Source organism: Sander lucioperca, chromosome 10 (assembly GCF_008315115.2).
Source record: "Sander lucioperca isolate FBNREF2018 chromosome 10, SLUC_FBN_1.2, whole genome shotgun sequence".
NCBI lineage: Eukaryota > Metazoa > Chordata > Actinopteri > Perciformes > Percidae > Sander > Sander lucioperca.
In genome coordinates, this window is record NC_050182.1 from 24,887,152 (window position 1) to 24,908,772 (window position 21,621).

General features: G+C 41.5%; 1 protein-coding gene across 1 annotated transcript; it reads right to left on the minus strand.

Moving 5' to 3' along the window:
- Positions 1 to 4,240: 4,240 nt before the first annotated feature.
- Positions 4,241 to 16,031, minus strand: si:dkeyp-69b9.3 (myocardin). Its single transcript, XM_031299474.2, has 16 exons — positions 15,716 to 16,031; positions 14,570 to 14,719; positions 12,441 to 12,494; positions 11,449 to 11,495; positions 10,887 to 10,953; positions 10,005 to 10,130; positions 9,686 to 9,882; positions 9,419 to 9,550; positions 8,568 to 8,733; positions 8,273 to 8,459; positions 8,005 to 8,149; positions 7,295 to 7,891; positions 7,086 to 7,184; positions 6,802 to 6,939; positions 6,665 to 6,719; positions 4,241 to 6,574 (listed from the first exon to the last, which is right to left on the minus strand). The coding sequence occupies exons 2-16, from the start codon at positions 14,622 to 14,624 to the stop codon at positions 6,153 to 6,155; spliced, it is 2,487 nt and encodes an 828-aa protein (XP_031155334.1). The 5' UTR covers positions 14,625 to 14,719; positions 15,716 to 16,031; the 3' UTR covers positions 4,241 to 6,152.
- Between the last annotated feature and the right edge of the window lie 5,590 nt (positions 16,032 to 21,621).

Genomic DNA, 21,621 nt, shown 5'->3' on the forward strand with positions numbered 1-21,621 from the left:
AGTAGCAGGAAACACATCTACAGGGAAACAGTCTTTGACACAACACCTGCCATGATGCCCCAGCAAGGGGTATCTCTGCTGTAGCCAGGGGGTACTTGGAAAGATTGTGGAGCAGCTTAACTAATCAAAATAATAATTGAATTATGATTGACTTGAAACAATATATCAGCTAAAACAGCTCAACACATAAACATATAGCGAAGTAATCAATGGTAGAAAAAAATAGCTAAAAGTGGCCTACTGACTTAGCTAACAGTTGAAATGATTAGCTAAAAGTAATGGATGACTTTTGAAACATTAACTACACTTCAAGTAAAATGTCTAGTTAGTAGAATTTCTGACCAAACCAACCTAAATGTTTACAGTTCAATTGCATGAAAATGTAAGAATATTCACTTTAATATGATAAATAGTGTGAACACATTGGGAATTGATAGGGTGGGGTATGTGAGTTTATATGACAGGGCTGTGGGGGAACCTGAGACCAGAAGGGTTGGAAAGCACTGATCTACAGTATTTTATATTATTGACCGACCGGTATATTACAGACATTCCTTAATAGTTCACAAATCACAATACCGTTGTTTGAATTACATATCTCCGTGTGTGACCAACGTCATCCTTCCCAAGCAATCTAACATTAGCCCAGCATGGATAAAGTCCAGCTATGCAGCCAACATATTCATCTTAACAAAACTAAAATGTCACAATCCAGCCACTTGTAAGAAGTTTGTAATACTGGTTACATAGTTATCATGTTTTATTAACCTTAATTCTGTTTGCCAAGGCTATATTTTATTGGCTTGCAAAGTAGCTATCCGTTGCTAACGCTAACGTTAGCTAGCAAATTTATGTCAAAAAGCAGTAGCTAACTAATGTTACTGCCAAGATATGGTTTCATTGTAAGACAGTGTAAACACATGACAACACTTGATGAGTCTTACAACACCTCTCTGGTCTCTAGTGAAATCATATCTTGGCAGTAGTTAGCTAATGTTTCTGCTTTTTAAGATAAATTAGCGTTAGCAACGGATAGCTCCTTCACAAGCTAATATAGCAACATAATTCAGGTTAATAAAATGTAATGTAACCAAAGTATTAAAAACTACTTAGCTACATGTGGCTATAGTGTGACAGGTCTACTGCTGTTCAGTCTCGCATTGCGAGACCTAGCTAACTTAGCTAGTTACAGTGCTGCGAGGCCTGTTCAGAGGACATGTCAGCTGCAGTGTGTGAGCTAGATTGCTTGTGAAGGATGAGTCAATCTAACGTTAAACACACAAGGAGATATGAGTCAAACAAAACAACGGCATTATAGTACACACAAATATTAAGACATTTCTGTGATATAAGTCAATAATACAAAATACTGACCGAAATGTGTTTTAATCCAGTAACATTAGTCGAACAGCTCCACTGTAGTCAGTATTTAGCTACTGGTATTGACTGAAACTTGCGGTGCACTGCAGTGGGCGTGGTTTCCTTGGGGATTTGAATATTTTCTAAATATTTAGCTGTACACTTGGCGACACATTTAGATATAACATTTAGATTCAACATTTAACATTTAGATATATATTTAAGATTTAGATTTAGATATAATATTTAGATATATATTTAAGATTTAGATTTAACATTTAACATTTAGATATATATTTAAGATTTAGATTTAGATATAATATTTAGATATATATTTAAGATTTAGATTTAACATTTAGATATATATTTAAGATTTAGATTTAGATATAATATTTAGATATATATTTAAGATTTAGATTTAGATATAACATTTAGATATATATTTAACATTTAGATTTAGATATAATATTTAGATTTAACATTTAACATTTAGATATATTATATATAGCCTATATATATATATATATATATATATATATATATATATATATATATATATATATATATAATTTCTGTCTCAAATGTGAGGAAAATGCGCTAAATGTGAGGAAAGTGAGCTAAATGTTGAAAATTCATCAGCTAAAAAACTGTAACCGAACTTTTACATTCGGCACTCCATACAGCTGTATGTCTTTGCTAAGCGCAAGCCAGTACGGAAGTCATCAATAAGTTGTTGGGGAGGGTCATCCTTTTTTTTCCATATCATTTTGGAGGGTCATCCAAAATGTATTGCTGGTGGTGAAGGGAGGGTCAGGTCTGTTTTGACTAAAGGTCCCAAAACTCCTCAGGTGGCCCCTGAAATAAATAACGAACTATGGAACTTTTTTTTTTTTTTTTTTTAAGAATTCAAAACCGCCAAAGATTTCGACACAGAAAAAAGTCTGCGAGTGTTTTTTCCTGTTGCTGGAATTCGGTGGTTGAGATGACTGCAGAGACGGATACATTTGCGAGATGGACATTATTTTCAGGAGTTATTACGCTGCGTTGAAGCGAGCTGTCCCGTCGCTGTTCCCGTGGTCAGAGCCAGAACCAGAGACGGTACGGACAACATCGGTGTTCCACCAGGTAACGGTACGTCAGCGCGGACAGCCGGACAGTGTCCGAGCAACTGACCTGTTGAACTGACAGATAAACATGTCGGCAATTAATTTTTAGTCTTGCTACACATAATATCATTACATTTTATCAGCAGTGGAAAGTAGGCAACCGTAACTATACCGTAGGCTACTTCAGTACAATTGTAAGGTACTTTTAATTGAGTATTTTCATGTTCTCCTACTATATACTTCTACTCCACCACAATTCAAAGTCAAGGCCTATTGTACGTTTTACTTCACTATTTATGTTATAGCTAGTTACTTGCATATTTTTACATTAATTATACAAAATATTATGAATAAACTATGATGTTTTAAAGATGATAAAGATGAGACTTTATTGATCCCGTGGTGAAATTCACAAGCTAGTTGCCAAGTCATAGGCTACTTCTGCTGTTATTTTAGTGAAAGTAACTCAAAAGTAACGCAAAAGTAGTGTAAAGCATTACAATTCAGAGACACTAATATTGTAATATAACTAATTACTCTCAATTGACAGTAACTAGTAATCTATAATGTATTACATTTTGGAAGTAACTTGCCCTACACTGGTAATACCCTATATTAGTAATATGATATTAAATATTGATGTGATGTAAGTTTTAATATGAGGTAGTTCAAGGAACAATAAAATATCTTTTTTGTTTAATTTGGTGGTCCTTTGCATATGATGATCACTGACTGGAGTTTATAGATTATCCAGTTTTTTTATTTACAGCTACATCATTGTTCCTCCATATTACAATACTGTGTCATTATGAAGATTAACCATCATGCCATGTGGATGTTAGTGCTGCTTCATGGATATTTAAGCAGCATATTGGTGCAAATGAATATTTAATTTTACTTTACGATCATCAATATTTGATAAGTCATCATTTGGGACAGTCTCTTGTGAAATATTTCAGTTATCAGTGGTTCTTTCTTCATGAAGCAATCCACTTTTTAATCATTTCAATTAAAAAAAAAGCAATAAAAACAAAAAAAGAGGAACCAAATAGAAAATCTATTAAGACTTTAATTTTCTTAATGCTTTTAAATACATTTTGGACAGTGGTTGATATCTTTGGCATGAATAAGTTACATAATAAATAAAAGCAAACACATTTTATTTTCTCACATTTTCACAATAAGGCATTTATAGCAGCAGTGGCCAACAGAGTCTCAGTTACCTGAAACCCCCGAATGTTTCCAGTTGATCAGGACAGTTTCAAATCCAGTTTAAAACAGTATTATTAAACCTGGGATTTTAGCCAAACCTGTGAAACTGTCTAAGGGGTGTTCCAAGAACCTCTGCACCAGTGTTCGGAAATTAAATAAGAAAGGAAAACACTGGTGTCGGCCCCAAAGCATTGGAAGTCACAGGAGGTAGCATCTTACTCTCCTGCCAATCAGTTTTCTTTTTTTTTATTCATGCAGCAGGCAATGTTTATTGATCGCTATGATTATCTTAGCAATCCATACACATTCAACTGCATTTTTCATAGTCTCTGTAGTCAACATGGCATCATGACTTTGCGTAAAGCTGTACAAGAATTGCTTCAACATAAAGCTGTGTGTTGTTGAAGGTTTGCCAATGCACAGATCTTCCAATAATGTACCAAGGATGTCTTGCTTAGTAGACACCGGTTTATCATCAGAACAAGGAACTGGCCGGCAGCAACATTGAAACGTTTGTGTACAAAAAACATGACATGATGACCTCAGATCAGTCAGTTTATGTGCCCTTTACACAAATCATATGGCACTCAGCACATAACCTTTATTCTAACACAACACTTTAGAGACTGAGGAGGGGGCAAAGCTGTTTCATTTTTCTTCAAAATAAAGTTCTTACAGAAGGATGTCCAGTTAATAAATAATAATAAATAATACAAATGTTCCAGATACTGTATAAATGAGCCAATCAGAGCTCTCCAAAATGATTGATGGGCCATGCAGCCAATTAAGGGCGGAATATAAATTCCTGTAGACTACATTAGTTACATTTATCTGCACGACAGAGGTTAATGGCAGCTAACCTCTGTCAGATTTTTTTTTCATTAATGTCATTATGTTAAGTTGGGTTGAGAATGGACCTAACTTACTAAAATTGTATTATGCAAAACAAATAATGTGCCCATTTCTGCATGACCAGTAAATAATGTAGATTATAAAAGAAAGATATCTGTCACCATTAAGAAAATGTACAGTATTTACTGTATCAGCTTCAACTGACAAGCTCACCCCTGCCCATCTTTCATATTCTCCAAACATTATTTTGTGCTAATTCTATAGTGCATTTTCTCTTAATATAAATGGTCGTTTCATACATTGAAATGTACAGCAAAGATTTAATGATGTCAAATAATACATGTGTGGAATTAATTTATACTAAGTGCACAGGTGTGGCCTTGGTGTTGGGTTATAAATTGTGCTAAATCTGGCTTTGCTAGTAGCAGGGTAAGCAGAGTGCAGCGGGCCAGACACTGTTGGGGGTTAATCAGGGAACAAAATGACCACCTGTTTTTGCAAAGCGATGAGGGAACTCTTACTTCTGATTGGAGCATTTGAATTGGGACTATTTTTGGGGTGGTTGCCTGATTGCTCTCCTGGAGATCGGTGACTTGAACAAGGTAATGTGGCTGTTCTGATGATTACACTGGATAACTACACTGGAGTTACTGCCTGCTGGCAATAAGTCTACAATGAAATGTCTGGTCTGAAATGTGGACACAGAAATGCACAGCTTTTTTTGCTGTGTCATTCACACGTATCTTCTCACAGTTCAATCATACCACACACACACAACAGGCACACCGAATTGTAAGCAAACAAATGACTACAAGTGCATTTAGTATTAGGTGCTAATAATACATGGAAGCAGTTGGGTGTTGACACGTACAAAACAGAAGCAGCCTTGTGTGCTCAGTCACGCACAGTCAGACATTGAACACACACATACAGTACTTAACACACAAGCTTTCACACACATTTGCACATACACGCGAGCACGCACACACACACTGCTTGTTTGCAGCTTCTGCCAGCTTTCTCCCTCTGCATGCCGACTGTGTGTCTGGCACCGAGGTTAAGGTCTGGAGCCACACACAAGCTGTGTGTTCTGTCTGGCTTTTACACACTCTAAATGGGCTTTATGAATGGCTAGGACTCAATGACTGAGTCAACACCAGGGGCCACACTCAACCCAATCCGACAACGGGTTTTGGAGATAAGTCAGAAACAACATTCTCCCAGTGCAGCCAGGAAGCATGTTTAAATTAATATGCCACCAGGTTTTCTGTTTTGCACTGCAAACATTGTGCTGTGGAGTGTGTCAATCCACAGATGTGTTGTTTGTTTGCCATTTCTGGCTGAGCCCAAGTGCTTTTAAACAGTGCTCTGCAGTGTATATGTGTGTGCATGTGTTTGTGCTCTTGTTGCCCCATCAAAGCCATGTTTAATCTGTTCGCTGAAATGAATCCAGCTCTCGACATTGCGTGGAGCCAGTGACTCTGACAGCCTTTCAATGATGGGTGGAACTGATGGAGGCTTTTCACAATCTTGTGCCCTCAGTGGGATGCATGTTTGCCCCATTCATGATCATCAAAAACGCTCACCTACTGTACATACAAACAGATATGCCCACACAAATCCTCACCACTGTTCTACCATTAGATCCAACACTCGACTGACATTCAGATCTGAATCCAGACTGAAGTCTGACTCAACAAAAGGAGCTGTCGGCGGAGTAAGAGGGCGGAGGCCGGACGTCAGTGTTTCAAGCCAATCAGCAGCGTCAAACGATGTCGGAGCTCGTCGTTTCCGTGACCTCCCAGTGGACGGCAGAGGGGAGGTACAGATGGGGGGTGGGGGAGGTGCTGGGATCACCTGGCTGGGGTTTATTACAGCAGGAGATGGAGGGAGCTCCAGCAGGAGAGAGGAGCAAAGAGGTGAGGGCAGGAAACTGTCATCCTTGTGCTGCTGGGAGGCCTGGGACTGATCGGCTTGAGGAGGAAGAGGCGAAGAGCCAGGGACCGAGTGGGCAGGGGATTCATGATCACAGACATTGACAGAGCCTGAAAGAGAGGTAGTAAAAAGGATTAGATGGTGAAAAAAAAGTAAAATGCCATTTAAAATGTATTCTTTATTAATTATGGGATTCTTACCAACACAAGTTATGGGCTCATCCAGAATGTCATCTATGGACTGCCGAGGGTCCATCTGTGGCCAAAAGAAACATTTAAATCCCACTGTGCAAAAGAAACTTTTGGTGGTCTCTTCCTGTTCATCTACAGATTCTAACCTGTGCTTTCTGAATAGCCTCCTGCAGCTCTTCCTCCAAGCTGCGAACACCAGGCAAGGTCCGAATTGGACTGGCTGTAATCTGCACTGGCAGCTCAAAATCCTGGCCAATGACATCACACGGTTGGCAGCAAAACACCTGATTAGAAAGCAGCGGTAAATTAGTTGACAGGTGGGAGAAGAGAGTATGCTCACATTTGACCAGTTTTCTAGATTAAAGGCTGTGTAGCATGCCCTTGAGAAGCGATTGTCCAATATATGTGTGCATTGATTTGTGTGTTTTACCTGTGTAAACAACACCTCTGTCTGTCCGTCTGTTTCTGGCTTCCCTATGGAGCATCCAGGATCCTGTTGCAGGAAAGGATGAAGGGATCCTCCACAAGACTAGAGGAATAATAATAAAGAAAACATGAATGATTGTAGTTCTGCAAAGCAGTCATCCTGTTTTTCTCCAATTCATCATAGACCTAAGATCCAAGCCTATCTTTGCTCACCTCGTCTCCGATGTTAGTGGAGCGGTCCCTGGGCCTGCTCCGTAACCTCTCCCTCATCTCCAGCTCCACACTCAGCTCCTGCTGCTGTTGCTGCTGCTGCTCGTTGTCAGTTCTCCAGGGAGTCCCACACTGCAGGGGCGAGGAGGACGACATGGGTAGACTGGGACTTGGAGTTCCTGAGGCAGTGCTGGCAGGAGTCAAGAAGACAGCGTTGGAAAGACAATGTTCACCTGCCAAACTGACTGACGCAGCACTCGAGAAACCATTCGGCACATTGTTCAGATTTCCGTTTTGAACTCCATTTTGAGTGTCACTGAGAGTGCCATTAGGAACTCCCCTGTCCTGGACGTACATCTGTTGGTTCGGGCTGCTGCTGGGGGAGTCTTGTCCAGAGCTGGAGCTTGAGCCGGGGCTCTGGTTGGGTGGCAGTGGGGGGCAGGTGGTGAGGGGCTCCAAGCTGGTACTCAGCTGGCAGAGGGGAGCAGGGGTGAGGCAAGAGTGGGGAAGCTGAAACAGGCGGAGACGCTGCAACAGAGCAGGCTTGGTGCCGGAGACGGGGAGGCCTCGCTTACGCAGCTGCTGCCGCAACTCTGACACCTGAAGAAGGAAAGAGGTGAAGGTGGAGGGGCAAAAGACATTTACGAGTTTGTCTTCACCATGAATTGTAAATGAAAGATATCATTCTTTCAGTGCTTTCATGCTTTTCTTACTGTTAGATCAACGAGATTTGCGGGGAGAAGCTCAGGCTTGGACACAGGGTTTGTGTCTGTAGGGGTGTGGTTTGTTGTAGCGGGAACAGGTTGGGGATTCAGAGGCATGGCTCCAGAGGACTTCACAAGATCACTGTGATCTCCACTGGATGAATGACAGCAGCATTAACTCACCCAAACTATCTGAGGACTAATATCTCATTGATAAAGAGATCTGCCTAGTTGATTACCTGACACTGCATAAATCAATAGCAATTTGTTTGCATACCTGGATCCAACAGGGAGCTGTTGTTGTGGCTGTAGCTGTTGCTGTGTTTGTTGCTGTTGCTGCTGCTGCTGCTGCTGCTGGTTGTGTAGGATTTGCAGCTGGAGGAAGACCTGCTGCTGCTTCAGGAGATGGGAGTAGGCTGGGTCTAAAGACTGGGTAGGAGTAGGGCTCTTCTGTTTGGCTCCTCCTGGAAATAACCAATTGTTTAGGCTAAATTCTAATAACTCGCCACAAGAGCAAGCCTTGATTGGACAAATGAAAGGAACTATAGGATTGTAAATGATTATATTGGTACCTCCAGTCCCAGACCCTCCTCTCTGGTCTGGAGGAATGTACTGGTGATATTTAAGTTTCCTCATTTTGGGTTTGGTGTCCCGCGGTTTCCGTGGGCGGGGGAGATGGTTGAAGTTGAGGGAGGGGGGCAGTGAGGAAGAGCAGGTGGGGCTGGGAGGCCGAGCTGTCTGTAAAGACATACATTACCCACATTTCAACTGTAACAATACTGTGGTGTGGTTAAAGTGAGTAATTTCAAGAGTAGCGTATAAAATATCACAGAGAAAATGTCAAGTTGTTCACATTGTTTCAATGGTATTTACCCCATGTCAAGGTTAAACTCTGACATGAAATGTGTAAATGCCTCACAAATCTCCAGATGACAGTATGTGCTGGTTCTGACATACAGCCATGCTGCTTGTGTGTGAATGTGTTAACCTACAGGGCAAATACTGAGCTCCCACAGAAGTGCAAATTGACAGTAATGAATGCAGAGCAGCTTACAGCAGAGCATTGTGTTTGACAAAACAGACGAATGACCATCCTGTTAGGTTAAAGACCTCTACAATGCTCTTTTATCTGTTATGCTGTATACATGCTGTGAATACCAGTCACCACACATACACACACTCACACTCACACTCACACACGCACGCACGCACGCACGCACACACAAACACAATCTAAATGATGTTTTTTTTTTCTGGATTAAAGTCATATGACCACATTTATTTGCTTGAATTCTTGACATTATAATTTTGTTTTAAGGAGTCATGAAAATATTCAAAACAAAAAAAGACCCTTATGAAATTTAAATGAGCCACAAAATGAAATCCAAAGTGACAGCATTAGCATGCATTAACCCCACACTACCTTTGGCAGCAGGGGTGTGGTCTGAGAGGTCAAATACATCCCATTTGGTCTCCCAGTTGTTGCTATGGAGTTTGATTCACTCAGTGTAGGTTGTCTGATGCCCTCGGTTGCCGGGAGCAACGCCAAACCAGACTGAAGGCAGAATATCAGATCATCAGTGTTGACATATGAGGTTATTTATAAACTCATGAATCTGTGTTTATCAGAGGTTATTTGTAGGAATTACTTCCTTGTTGCTGCCAACACACATCAGTGTTGTTTCCTCACCTGAGCATGACCAGGGCTGTGGTTAAGGGGCGGGCCCACAGCTGAGAAGTCACTCAGTAACTGATCACCTGAGAGCCCTGGCAATGAAGAAAAGGCTGGTGATTGGTGAACACCATGTTGATCAGTGGGTGAGGAGGAGGAGCAGGAGGAAATGTCATCTTCGAAGACATCAGCGGACAGAGGGAAAGAGGCAGAGCCTGAGGAAATGAAAAGTGAAAGGAATAAGGTCGAAAGAGGAGGAGAGGAGATTGGGTGGGGAAAAAAATGGTGTGTGACTCTGTCTGTGTGTGCCGGTGCATGCGGATGCGTGTTGACTCACGGTTCTCCAGGGGCAGTGTGTGTTCGTGCTGTTGCTCCACAGGCCCAGGCGGACGTTGGATCCTCTCAATGAGGTCCTGCGTCTGGCGAGCCTTCTTCTGCCTCTGGGCCCCGCACACAGTCCTCTCTGCGGTGTGTGGGGGAGGGAGAAGGATGGAGGAATGGTGCAGATAAGTGGAGAGATGGAAGGACAGATGGGAGATCAGCAGAGAGAGAGAGAGAGAGAGAGAGAGAGAGAAGCAACAGGATTTCAGAACATATGTGATGTGAGCATGCACAACAGTGTTGCCACAGGCAGTCAGTCCCAATTTAAACTAGCAGAGGCATCAAAAAATAGTAAACACTTCTGTCCATAGGGAGATGTATTCCCTTGGATATGAACACACACACAAATACATTCACACAACAGTTTTGAAAGGGTATAAAGGGAAATCAGATAGTTTGAAAAGCCTGATATTATAATAATAGTATTTTACAAATTAACAGGAAGGTTAGAGGGTGTGGAGAGGAGGAGGAGAGAGAAAGAGATAAAGAGAGAAAGATGTCAGTAAACGATGGCTCTGATCCCTGGATGGGTGGGTTTATCATGCGCTGTCAATCACCGATATGTTTGCAGGCTGCTTAAAATGCAGAGTTACAGTGTGCAACAAGGTCACATATCTATTTAACTGACAGCTGATGAAACACCAAGCCCATTGCCAGATTTACACACTTCATTTCCTCGCACTGTACAACAGGAAGCGGAGAGCAGAACAGATTTGATAAAATACAGACAGAGGGAGCGAGAGAGAGAGGCAGGGAAATATGTCACTATGCACTTTGCTGGGAGCACACAGGGTAAAGCAGGAAGGAGACAGCAACATTACTGTAGGCAGGGCATCACCTTGTGCAGTTTCAGTATTCAGACCACTAGGGGGCAACTTCTGAGCGGCACCATCGTCAGTTAGACGCTGCATCAGGAAACAGCAGGTCAAACCAACAGCCAGGGCCCACAGATTACAATGCAGTTCATTCAGGGGAAAGTTAAATACAATTTCAATGCCAATGTAATAATAAAATATTAATTTACACCAGTGTTTCTCCCAGAACATTTGGATGGTCTTTTAAGGAACTCTTGGATCCTGTGCTACAAAGTGTCACCACTGAAACCAATTCAAATGAGTTCTTTTTAGGTGAGGTGAATCTCCACACAGAAGACCATTTAACCCATTCAGTGATGGGGTAAACTCTGATAAATCATTTCTCAAAAGTAATGTTAATTCATTTATTATGAGCTTACAAATTGTATTCTCATCCTGTTCTGTCAAATCAACTTAACAAATTAATATGAATAAAAAAACATGTGGGGGGGGAAATGGCTCTCTCATCATCAAAATCAGTATTTGATTTATTAGTGTGGAAATGTCATGCTGTTGGATATTATTGAGAAACTGGATGCTACTCACCAGAGCTTCACTCTGGTCTTTTTTAGTGGGACAAGTAGATTTCAACCCTATGGAAACAGATAGTATGTGGTTATATGAATATATGACAATGCAGCAGATTTAGAGGATGCTTTGTAGAGGAGCAACTCAGGTGAACCAGCACTTTCCAGCACTTTCAGCCCTAAACTCATCCCTCCAAGTTACAGCATGGAGCATTGTTTGTATTGGCAGGCATCAGAATGTGCAGCACTTCTTGTGCAACCTGCTTCAGCCTCAAACAACAAGGAGGAAACTGAAGGAAGGTGCACCGCCTGTCTACACACTCTACACTAGTCTGTATCACATTTTCTGCACAGATCTGGATGAATCTATGTGTATTTTATGTTCATAGCACAAGTTATTTGCACCTTTATCTTCAGATAATGCCTGATATTTATAGCTTATTATAACTTTTACATATATGTTACCTATATGCATTTACACTTGTATCCAAATTGGCAAAATCCTTGCATGTTATATTTCAAAACTCGAAAAAAGATTAAAGCTGTCTTTTACATGTCTGGTATTTGTGTGTGCTTATGAAGACTTATTAATCTGAATACAATGCACATCTTGCATATCATGTATATTTTTGGTTCTCATCCTAATTGATCCCACTGATTCATAATGAACATGTTGCATCATGTTCTTGAATGAAATATTATTCGAATTCAAATTCAAATTGTATCCCTGTTTTTAACATTGTTGGTTAATGCAGTATAATATGACAACATGAACCTCTAGGCTCTTGCACAATCAGAGGTTTTAAAGCATAATAATTAAACACAACATTTAGACTCCAAAAGTGAAATAAAAGTTGCTCAATATAGTAAAACCTACAAAGACATTTACTAATCAATAGGCAATCATGAGTCGGTGCAAAGAGGTGACCTGAACATCATTAATATGAAATCCAACCTGCGGTCATAGTGTACAGAGATCAATCACAGTGTAAATGACACACATAGACTAACCACAGTCTGCATTGATTTCACTCTGCCTTCGGTTCTGAATCCTCAACTGCAGGACTGAAAGACAAGAACAGAGATTGAGCTGGCTGCTTGTAAAAAAGGATGAAATATTACAAGTTACACTGATGGAACAGTAAGTTAGTTTGACTTAAAGGACAAAATGACGAGGGGAAAATAAATGACACAGACATGGAAAGGTAACAGTTGAGCAATGCAAGATCACTGTTAAATGATATGGCCTTGCAACTTATATTACCCCATGACTTTGCAACACTTGTAGATTATATATCTCCTTGCATGCCTGTACACATCTATCTACACACCATACATACGCACATTAGCATTCAGTACACACACAAACAGGTGAAGCAGGGTAGAGCATGACACATTTCGGTGAGTTTTGAGACCTGACGACCTGACTAGGGGAGGGGAGGACTGTGCAGTGGGGGTTGAGGGCAGTGACTATTTATCTCTCAGTATGTCTATTTCTGTTGGTCCCATCCCCCCTTCAGCTGTCCCGCTCTCTCCACAAGCCTCTCATACATCCCCTCCTCCTCACGTCATCCTCATTTGTGCTGCTAACTACTGTACTCGTCCTGCCTCTCCGGCGACTCAAAACAAAAGTTTAATGTTGTAAAAATCTGGATTTAAAGCAGATTAACGCGTTGTGCTCTGTCGTCTTAACAGTTTAAAGAAGCAGTGGTTATCACACTGCAGTTTCTTTTTGATTTCAGTGTGCATGTGTGTCTACCGTTGTTGTTTTGTATTTTAACTGGAGGTCCAATACAAGTTTTGAACTCCATTTTAAATCACATCACCTAACATACATTACATAACATAGTAGTTCCCAAGCTGGAAGTCAGTCCTCAGTACAGGATTAACAGGACATGACAAAATAAGAAAGAATGTTTTCTAAGAATTACTAAGAAATATGCAGTTGTAACTTTTTTCGAAATGTTTCATGTTTTGCAAATTTCTTCTTCTCTTCAGGCTTCTTGAAATAATTCCAATTAAACAATCTTGTGAACTTCTCACAACTCAAAGATGTGGTGAGAGGTTGCAAGTAGATATTTAGTTTTTTAAGGTTTTGGAGCCATCGTTTATTATAAGGATTGCAACATTTTCTACATTGACCATTAACATCTAGCATACGCCTACTTTTGTGACATCAACATTTTGCATTGGACACAATTCATGTCAAAGGTCAACAACAGATACAGTTGTTAACAATTAAACAATGAATAAGAACTCAAACAAACTGTATCATATCATACAATGACTGACAATAGCCACACAAAGGCTCAACATCAGTTTGATGCTCTGGCAGACATTAAAGACTTGCAGAGACTCTGCTATGTACATAGGCTACATGATGTCAAACAGAGCAGCTGCCCTAAGGAATCACGTTTTCCAGCAGGTGTTTATACACCTAGGGGACTGTGTCTGTGTCATTTCTCCGCCTTTCTATTTTACCAGCCGTTAACGACAGCTGCCTGGGAACACAACAGCAGCCGCTACAATTTAGGGAATCTTGAATTATGCAGTTATTGGAAGGTTGTTCAATGCTGTTTGTCACAGAATGCTGGTTGTCTCCTGAAAGTTGTAATCAGTAGAGTAATACATTGGATTAGGAAAACTCAGTAATATAATTTAGAATCAATTTCAGCTATTCTTTTACTATTCTTCTTCAGCATCTCTACAGACTGGGATAGGATATCATCATCAATAACTCAGGATCTTTTTTCCAAACTTTAACTTTGATTGTTGGTTATTTAGACATGAATATTTAATGTTATAGATATTTAAAAGGGGCTCACGTGGTGGGTAAAGTGTCCCACAATAACATGCATAGATTTTTGGCCTCGGGCTCAGCTGTCTTCACGTCTCTTTAAGACATCTGTCTGTGTGTATCAATCATTAAATCCATTGGCCATCAATCAATACCTTCACTGTATTGACCACATGATACTGTAGACAACACGACTGGCCAGTCAATAACCCTCCCGAACACCTCACCTCTACACATTGATGCTAATGTTGCCAATTATGCCTAAGATGTAAATCCGTTGTTGTGGTGAAAATAAATCTTTCTCTCCTTTAATTGGCGTGAGTTGAGAATGTAGGATTCTCACCTGAGCGGAACTTGTTCCGGATGAGAAGCGACCTCTCGGAGGCCAGTAGTGTCATGGTGGAGGGGAGGATGGGTCAGAGTAGCGGGAGAGAGAGGAAATACCTGGTGTCACTCTACCAGGAGGAATGGACCCCTCTCCTTCTGTCTCTCACTGTTGCAGAGGAGCAGAGGAAGCAGGGGAGTGAGAGAGACAGATGCTTGTTAATCCACTGATAGACACAAACCGATATTGATAGAGGCACACAAAGCACAGCGGAGATAGATAGAGGGGGAAATAGAGACGCAAAGCCTCTCAGACCTACAGGCAGACTGAACACTGCAGTGAGCTGCTCTGGCAACAGCAGGCCTCCCTATAGACAGCCTGTCATAATCACACACAGAGTCACAGAGGCCCACCCACTGAGACAGAACTAACGACACAAAATTAAACAGATGAGGAGGCTTTTAGAGAGACAGAGCGAGGAGCCAGGAGAAGATGAGGAGGAAGAAGGGGACAGTGACGGAGACAGAAGCCCCAGCAGATACTGGGCTGGAGGACACTGATTGTGACGGACAAACATGAACTCGCAACACCTACAGCATCGCGCACACACTTACACTGTGACAGCAGGACTGCAAATGTGTCATGCACTAAAAGAAGTGGAGCTGCCTCTCAAGTAAAGAGGGCTGGGAATCTACATGAGCTGCATTAGTGCACACACACACACACACACACACACACACACACACACACACACATCCTATTAACAATATTGATTTGAACTGGCCAATCAGAGAACACCCAAAGGAAGCTTGTCTGAAGGAAATGGACAAACACACACATACACACACACACACACATACACACACACACACACACACACACACACACACACACACACACACACACACACTTACATGCTGTGGAATAGCTGAGGTTATGCATACTAAATCACCATATTTTCCAAATCCCATAAAACACACACACCTCACTTTACAATATGAAGAGCTCAAAAAAGAAGGCAACTCACTCATTAATGCAATGAAATAACAAGCAATTGATTGAGATTTTCTTTTCTGGCATAGGCATTATTTCACAGTAGGGCATTGAGGCACAAGAAGGAAAAACAGAGAGAATAAAAGCAAGAGAATGAAAGAGAATACTTACAGGAAAAGAGAGAATAGAGTCCCTCGGGGGAAATTGGAGTGGATTTAAGATTAAATTGAGAGAGGTGCGAGATGGAGGAAGAGAGGGAAAGAGAGAACTTTGTAGTGCGTCTAATGACGATTTCTTTCTTTCATGTTCTTTTCATATCCTTTTTTTTTCTTTTGCCCCTTTTCTACACTTCTTTCTTTCCCCTAAAGGTGAAATGCGAAGAGAAAAAGGATCAGTGGTTCCTTCGTCCCCTTGTCATGGAAGCTCACCCTCTCTACCTCTGCCTCGCTCTCACTGCCCCCTCTCCCCATCCGCCCCAAAGCATCCTGGATCCTTGGTGCCAACTGTGAGCGACTGTCAAACTTTACCCCTCCCATGGCCTCGTCTCCCCCCCTCCCCTTTCACCATAGAAGCCATTCACTCCCCCCTTATGTCTGCTGTCTGATTGATTGAGGAGCAGATTCAAAGACAGTAAGCACCTTTGTATTTGTTTGTTTGTTTCTTCATGACTTTGACAACAAGTAGACCCACTGATGAAGTCAGTGCATTTCCTTAATGTAAGAAACTGAATTGCCACATAATGTGATGGATAGAAAAGTGAAGGCAGGATAAAGAGACGGTTTATTACAAGGCAGCGAGAAAAGCCCGGGGAGTGTTTTGGGCTCACATCAAATCATGTACTGCAGCAGGACTGCAGGCTCATATGTTTATATATTACCTTTGGGTCACCCTCCTACAATGATTTAGTACAGTTTGCATGTGCGTGTATTATGTGTGTGTGTGACACATAAGAGGTCAGTGTCCGTTAGCATATAGTTTGCAACTATGCAACTTTGGTGAACATGTAGGAGAGTGTTTTTTCCTATGTGTGCATGCTGTGTGTGTGTGTGTGTGTGTGTGTGTGTGTGTGTGTGTGTGTGTGTGTGTGTGTGTGTGTGTCTGTGTGTGTGTGTGTGTGTGTGTCTGTGTGTGTGTGTGTGTGTGTGTATGTGTGTGTGTGTGTGTGTGTGTGTGTGTGTGTGTGTGTGCCTTAGGGCTGCAGAAGGGGAAAAGTGGGGGAAGTGAGGTTGTAGCTGGAGCACCTGTTCTTTCGATTTGACAGACAGGCCGGCGTGTGCTGGTTCAGCAGGTCGTAAAGAGGGGGAGACAGAGAGGGGAGGTAGAGGAGACAGCAAAAGTTGGTGAGGAAGGGAAGGCGCAACACTGAGGGAAGTCTCTACTACAGGGACAGGAAATGAGTGGGGCTGATACAGGAGGGGAAAAAAAGAGGTTGCTGCCATTTTATCTGATGTGAAAAGAATGTGTGACGTCGAGTTTCACTAATCGAAGAACACGAAGCAGAGATAGCACCGCATGGGCAAATTACAGTTGCCATGGAACAAAATGGAACAACTAATGGAACACAAAATGAATGGGAACCTTAATTTGATAAATGGTTATAGATGGATGGCTCTTTCAGGTGCCATTTGAACAGTACGCCTGTTTTTTTCTGTCATTATAGAATCTCACCTTTGACAGCTCTTCCTCTTATGTCCTGTAAATTAATTTCACACACACACACACACATATAAACACTGACTGCACTGACAGCATGGCACATTATTGAGGGAAAGGTGATGTAATTGCTTATTCCTCTGGTTCCCCTCCACAGATACACCCTCTCCTTTACAGCCTGGACTCCCTCTCTAATTAACACCTGTTACCCTCCTTCTCTCTCTCTCTCTCTCTCTCTCTCTCTCTCTCTCTCTCTCTCTCCCTCCCTCCCTCCCTCCCTCACACTCCCTCACACACACAGACTCCATACTGTTAATCCTGCACTGTGTCTGGTGAGCAAGGAGGCTTGCCCGCTTTCACTTGTGAAATATCATATTTCGCTGTTTAATTCTGGACTCATCTACAGTATTTGTACAGGACCCTGCCTTCACATGCAACACACAGTCTATGAAGCATTATATAGCTCGGAATAAAAGTATAATCGTGGGGGATTTCATATTTATGTCAAACCTGCCTCCTTCGCTGCTGAAACTGCAGAGTTTGAATGTAGATCCAGCTCTCCCCAGGCTCACTGTCTTCTGCTTTCACCCTGGTATAAGTATCCCTCCACCATTTGAGAGAGCTGAGAGACAGCATAGGAAATGAGCCAGTACATGCAGCACATCATAAGTGTGAGTGTGCCCTCACATGGCTGAACTGTGCAATGACAAAAAAAAGAAATCCATTCATGGTTAGTTTAGCTTTCCATCATTTTTGCTCCCAGTGGCAATAATGGGACGTCTGTGATGCAACAGAGCGAATATACAACAAACATATCAAAGTGCAGAATGTATCAAAGAGAGTAAAAAGCTAAAACATACCAGTCTAACACTTCATTACATCTGCTGCCTCTCCCTGGTTGTTCATAACTGTCTATTCTCGTCCCTCTCTCCTCTCCTCCTCTACCTTTATCACTTCAATCACTTGGCCATGTGCCTCGTGCCACTCAGAAGCCCTGCTGCCCGTTCCACTTCATGCTGCACAAACACAGCCACACACTGACATAGGCCAATTTCAAACACACACACAGACCACAGAGATTTCTGTCCGCACTGTATCCATCATCCATCTGTCTGTCAGTCACTGCACTTTGAAGTTGTGTGCAATCTGGATAGCTACCAACCCTACACAAACATACAAACACACATACACACACACACACACACACACACACACACACACACACACACATATAAACACACACACACACTCTCTCCTATAGTACTGTACAAATACAATGCCAGCTGGACTGCTGATCTCACACACACACACACACACACACACACACACACACACACGGCTAGTTGAATATGCATAATCATCATGCTCTGAGGACTTCGTATGCTCAGCAATGCAACAGCCCAGTGGTGTCAATTAGGGCACCAGAATCTGTTTTGTGTTACTTACAGAACAGCATTGATTTAATGGCTTAACCCTCACAGTGACCTTAACAATATGTACGTAGCACTTCAATTAGCTTCTACAGCCAGACGGCTATAGGAGCAATTGTTAGTTAGGGCCCCATCTTTTATGGAATAGATGAGGAGGGGCATACTGTCAGTATAAGTCAGAAATTAATAGAGTCAAGTCGATGTTTACATTACATTGTAGGGTATCAGAATGAGGAATGGGTGCAGTGTATTAGCATATAGAATATAGTGATACGGTCATTTATTGGCATCAAAAACAGATGTTAATATTTGTTTTTGGCACTTTCTGCCTATCACTAGCCTTAATAAAGATTACAAACGCTTCAAGGTAAAGCTGGACATGACCCTGACAGAAACTCAGGATGCCACAATACGTGCGGCAGCTCCCAGAGTGGCAGCAGGCAGAAAGTGGAACCCATCTGATGCGGTGCAGCAAGGCGAAATCCATTCTCAGGCATGGAGAGATTGTGGGCCAAGTTCAGCATGGAAGAGGCGGCTTTGGGCAAGGCCCACGTAGACTCACATAGCACAGAGCAACACCTGCCCAGAAGAAAGAGCTTGTGGTAAAAGAGATATGACAGCAAGAGGAGGCAGAACAATGTGTAAAGTCAGTCTCACATGTGAAGCAGGGTCAATGGACAAGATGGGAAATCCTGGAACACCGGAAGCTTGCCTGGAAGAAACTTTTGGGGAATGTAAGGAGGCAGACTTAGCTTCATCATCAGAGCTATCTATTGGGGTAGTGGCGTGGGGAAGACCAACCATGTCCCCTCTGCCATATACCAGCAACCCTACAGAACATACTCACCAGCTTCAAGACCAGCCTTACCCAGGGACACTTCGGTGTCGCACGGACCGCTACAGGAAATCATTCCTACCACATGCAATAAAACTTTTAACACTTCAACACTGAGTGTTAGATAAGACTCATATACATCACAAATACTGCACTATAGTGCAACTTGCACAAACAGGTTTACTTACATCTTTATAAATACTATTTGAGTAGGTTGTACATTTTTATTTGCCACATGTTTATACGTTTGTACATTGTTTCCTGTGTATATTTTTTGAATAGTTGTTCTTGTATTCTGTCCTATTTATTATTCTTGTATATTCTGTATGTGTGCTGCGTGTCTTATATTTGCTGCTGTAGCACTGACATTTCCCAATTTGGGATCGTTAAAGTCTATCTAATCTAATCTAATCTTATCTATACCTGGAGACACAACCAGGTCTGACGGTCAGCAACTGCCACTTGTGCTGAAAGAATACGGACTAACAACAATGCCCTCTCTCTCTCAACCCCTGGCTTCTCAAACACCATGGCTTTTGTACCAGCAGGAAAGGTGTCACAGAGGTCAACTGCAGGAAAAGAACCAAGCCAACTGGGCACAGCCCGGGATTGGAAGATGAAGGTTGATCTAGGCCAAAGCTCACTTTTCCACTGGAGATCATCACAACCAGTCTCAGCCAGATCAGATCCTGTGGTCAGCCTCGCAAAAGGCCCTGTTCATAATAGAACTGACGGTGCCATGGGAGGATGCAGTTGGTGAAGCGTACAAATGCAAGAAGCTGAGGTACTCTAACCTGGCACCTGAAGCAGGACAAAAGGGCTGGAGAACATGGATGCTCCCAGTGGAGGTTGGCTACAGGGGTTTTGTGGCTATGGCTGCTGAAAGGGAAGGGAGTCCGAAGACAGGCCATTAAGTATGCTTTAATTATAGTTCAAACTTTACGTACATATCATGTAGAGACAAGTTGAAAAAAACAATCAAAAGTGCTGATGTGGGGCTTTCACGCTGTTATTTATGTCTGTAGAACATAAATGTTTTATTGAAAAAAAAATTAAAACTGTGAATTAATCATACAGTATTTCAGTGATTTACAATGACATACAGTTGGGATTACCTCATTGTTCTGCTGTATTCGTGTGTATAAATAGTGAAACAATATGTTTTATAACCTTGAACTGTTGAGGTGATTATCATATTATAAAAAGAATTCTTATAGTTACATGTGTCATTTTTCTTGTATTTTTGGTTTTTGGCAGCTTTGCTAAAAAAAAAAAGGGATACCGTTATTTTTAGTGAAGACAGTTTGAAAGGTGCTCAACAAAGAGAAACTACATACATAGAAAGCCAGCAAGAATAAACCAAAATTAACCTGAACTCCAGTATTTCATCAAACTGATGCAACAATCCTGTAAATCTAATGTCACCATAAAGCATGCCTGCTCATTTATTTGCATCTTTGCCTGCAATGACTTAATACAGCTAGAGAGAGTCAAGGATATACTGTAGGTTCACATTTTCTATAGTCTATCTAAAGATATTACTCACAAGCCCATTATGTACATTGAAAAAGTTATTTGTTGCTATATTCATTACCCCTGATGATATCCCTTCTTAACATGCGTCCATTGAAAGAGATGAGGGACACAACACAGTCCTTTTTTGGGCAAAAATTACTTCTAAAGTTCAGCTGAAGCTAAAATGAGGTTTCAACCGTTTGACTTAAGTCAAACTGTTGGACAGTCTTTAGACTATGAGTTCTTTGTGGACCAAAAGTCTTTTTATGTATTAGTATTTTTTTATGTATGAGTTGCAATTTATACATTCAGTTCAAGGTAAAATAGTGATGCATTAAACATCTACTCTTACTATTTCAATTGAGCAAATATTCTCCCCTATCTCCAAGAACAGACCATCAGCAGCACATTTTTCATTCTCTGCTTGGTTAACCTTTGCTCTTCACACCCTCCACATCTCTCTCCTTCCACTGACCCTCTATAAAAGTGAGTTTGCCAAACTAAAATACAGTAGAGCTTAGCGTAGGCCTTTAAGCATGCCAGAGAACCTATACTCGCACAATGGCCAGCGTAGAAATAAGGAATGGGTCGGCCACAAGGACCCAGTCAGGTCATTTGAGCGATACAGTATTTAATAACTTATC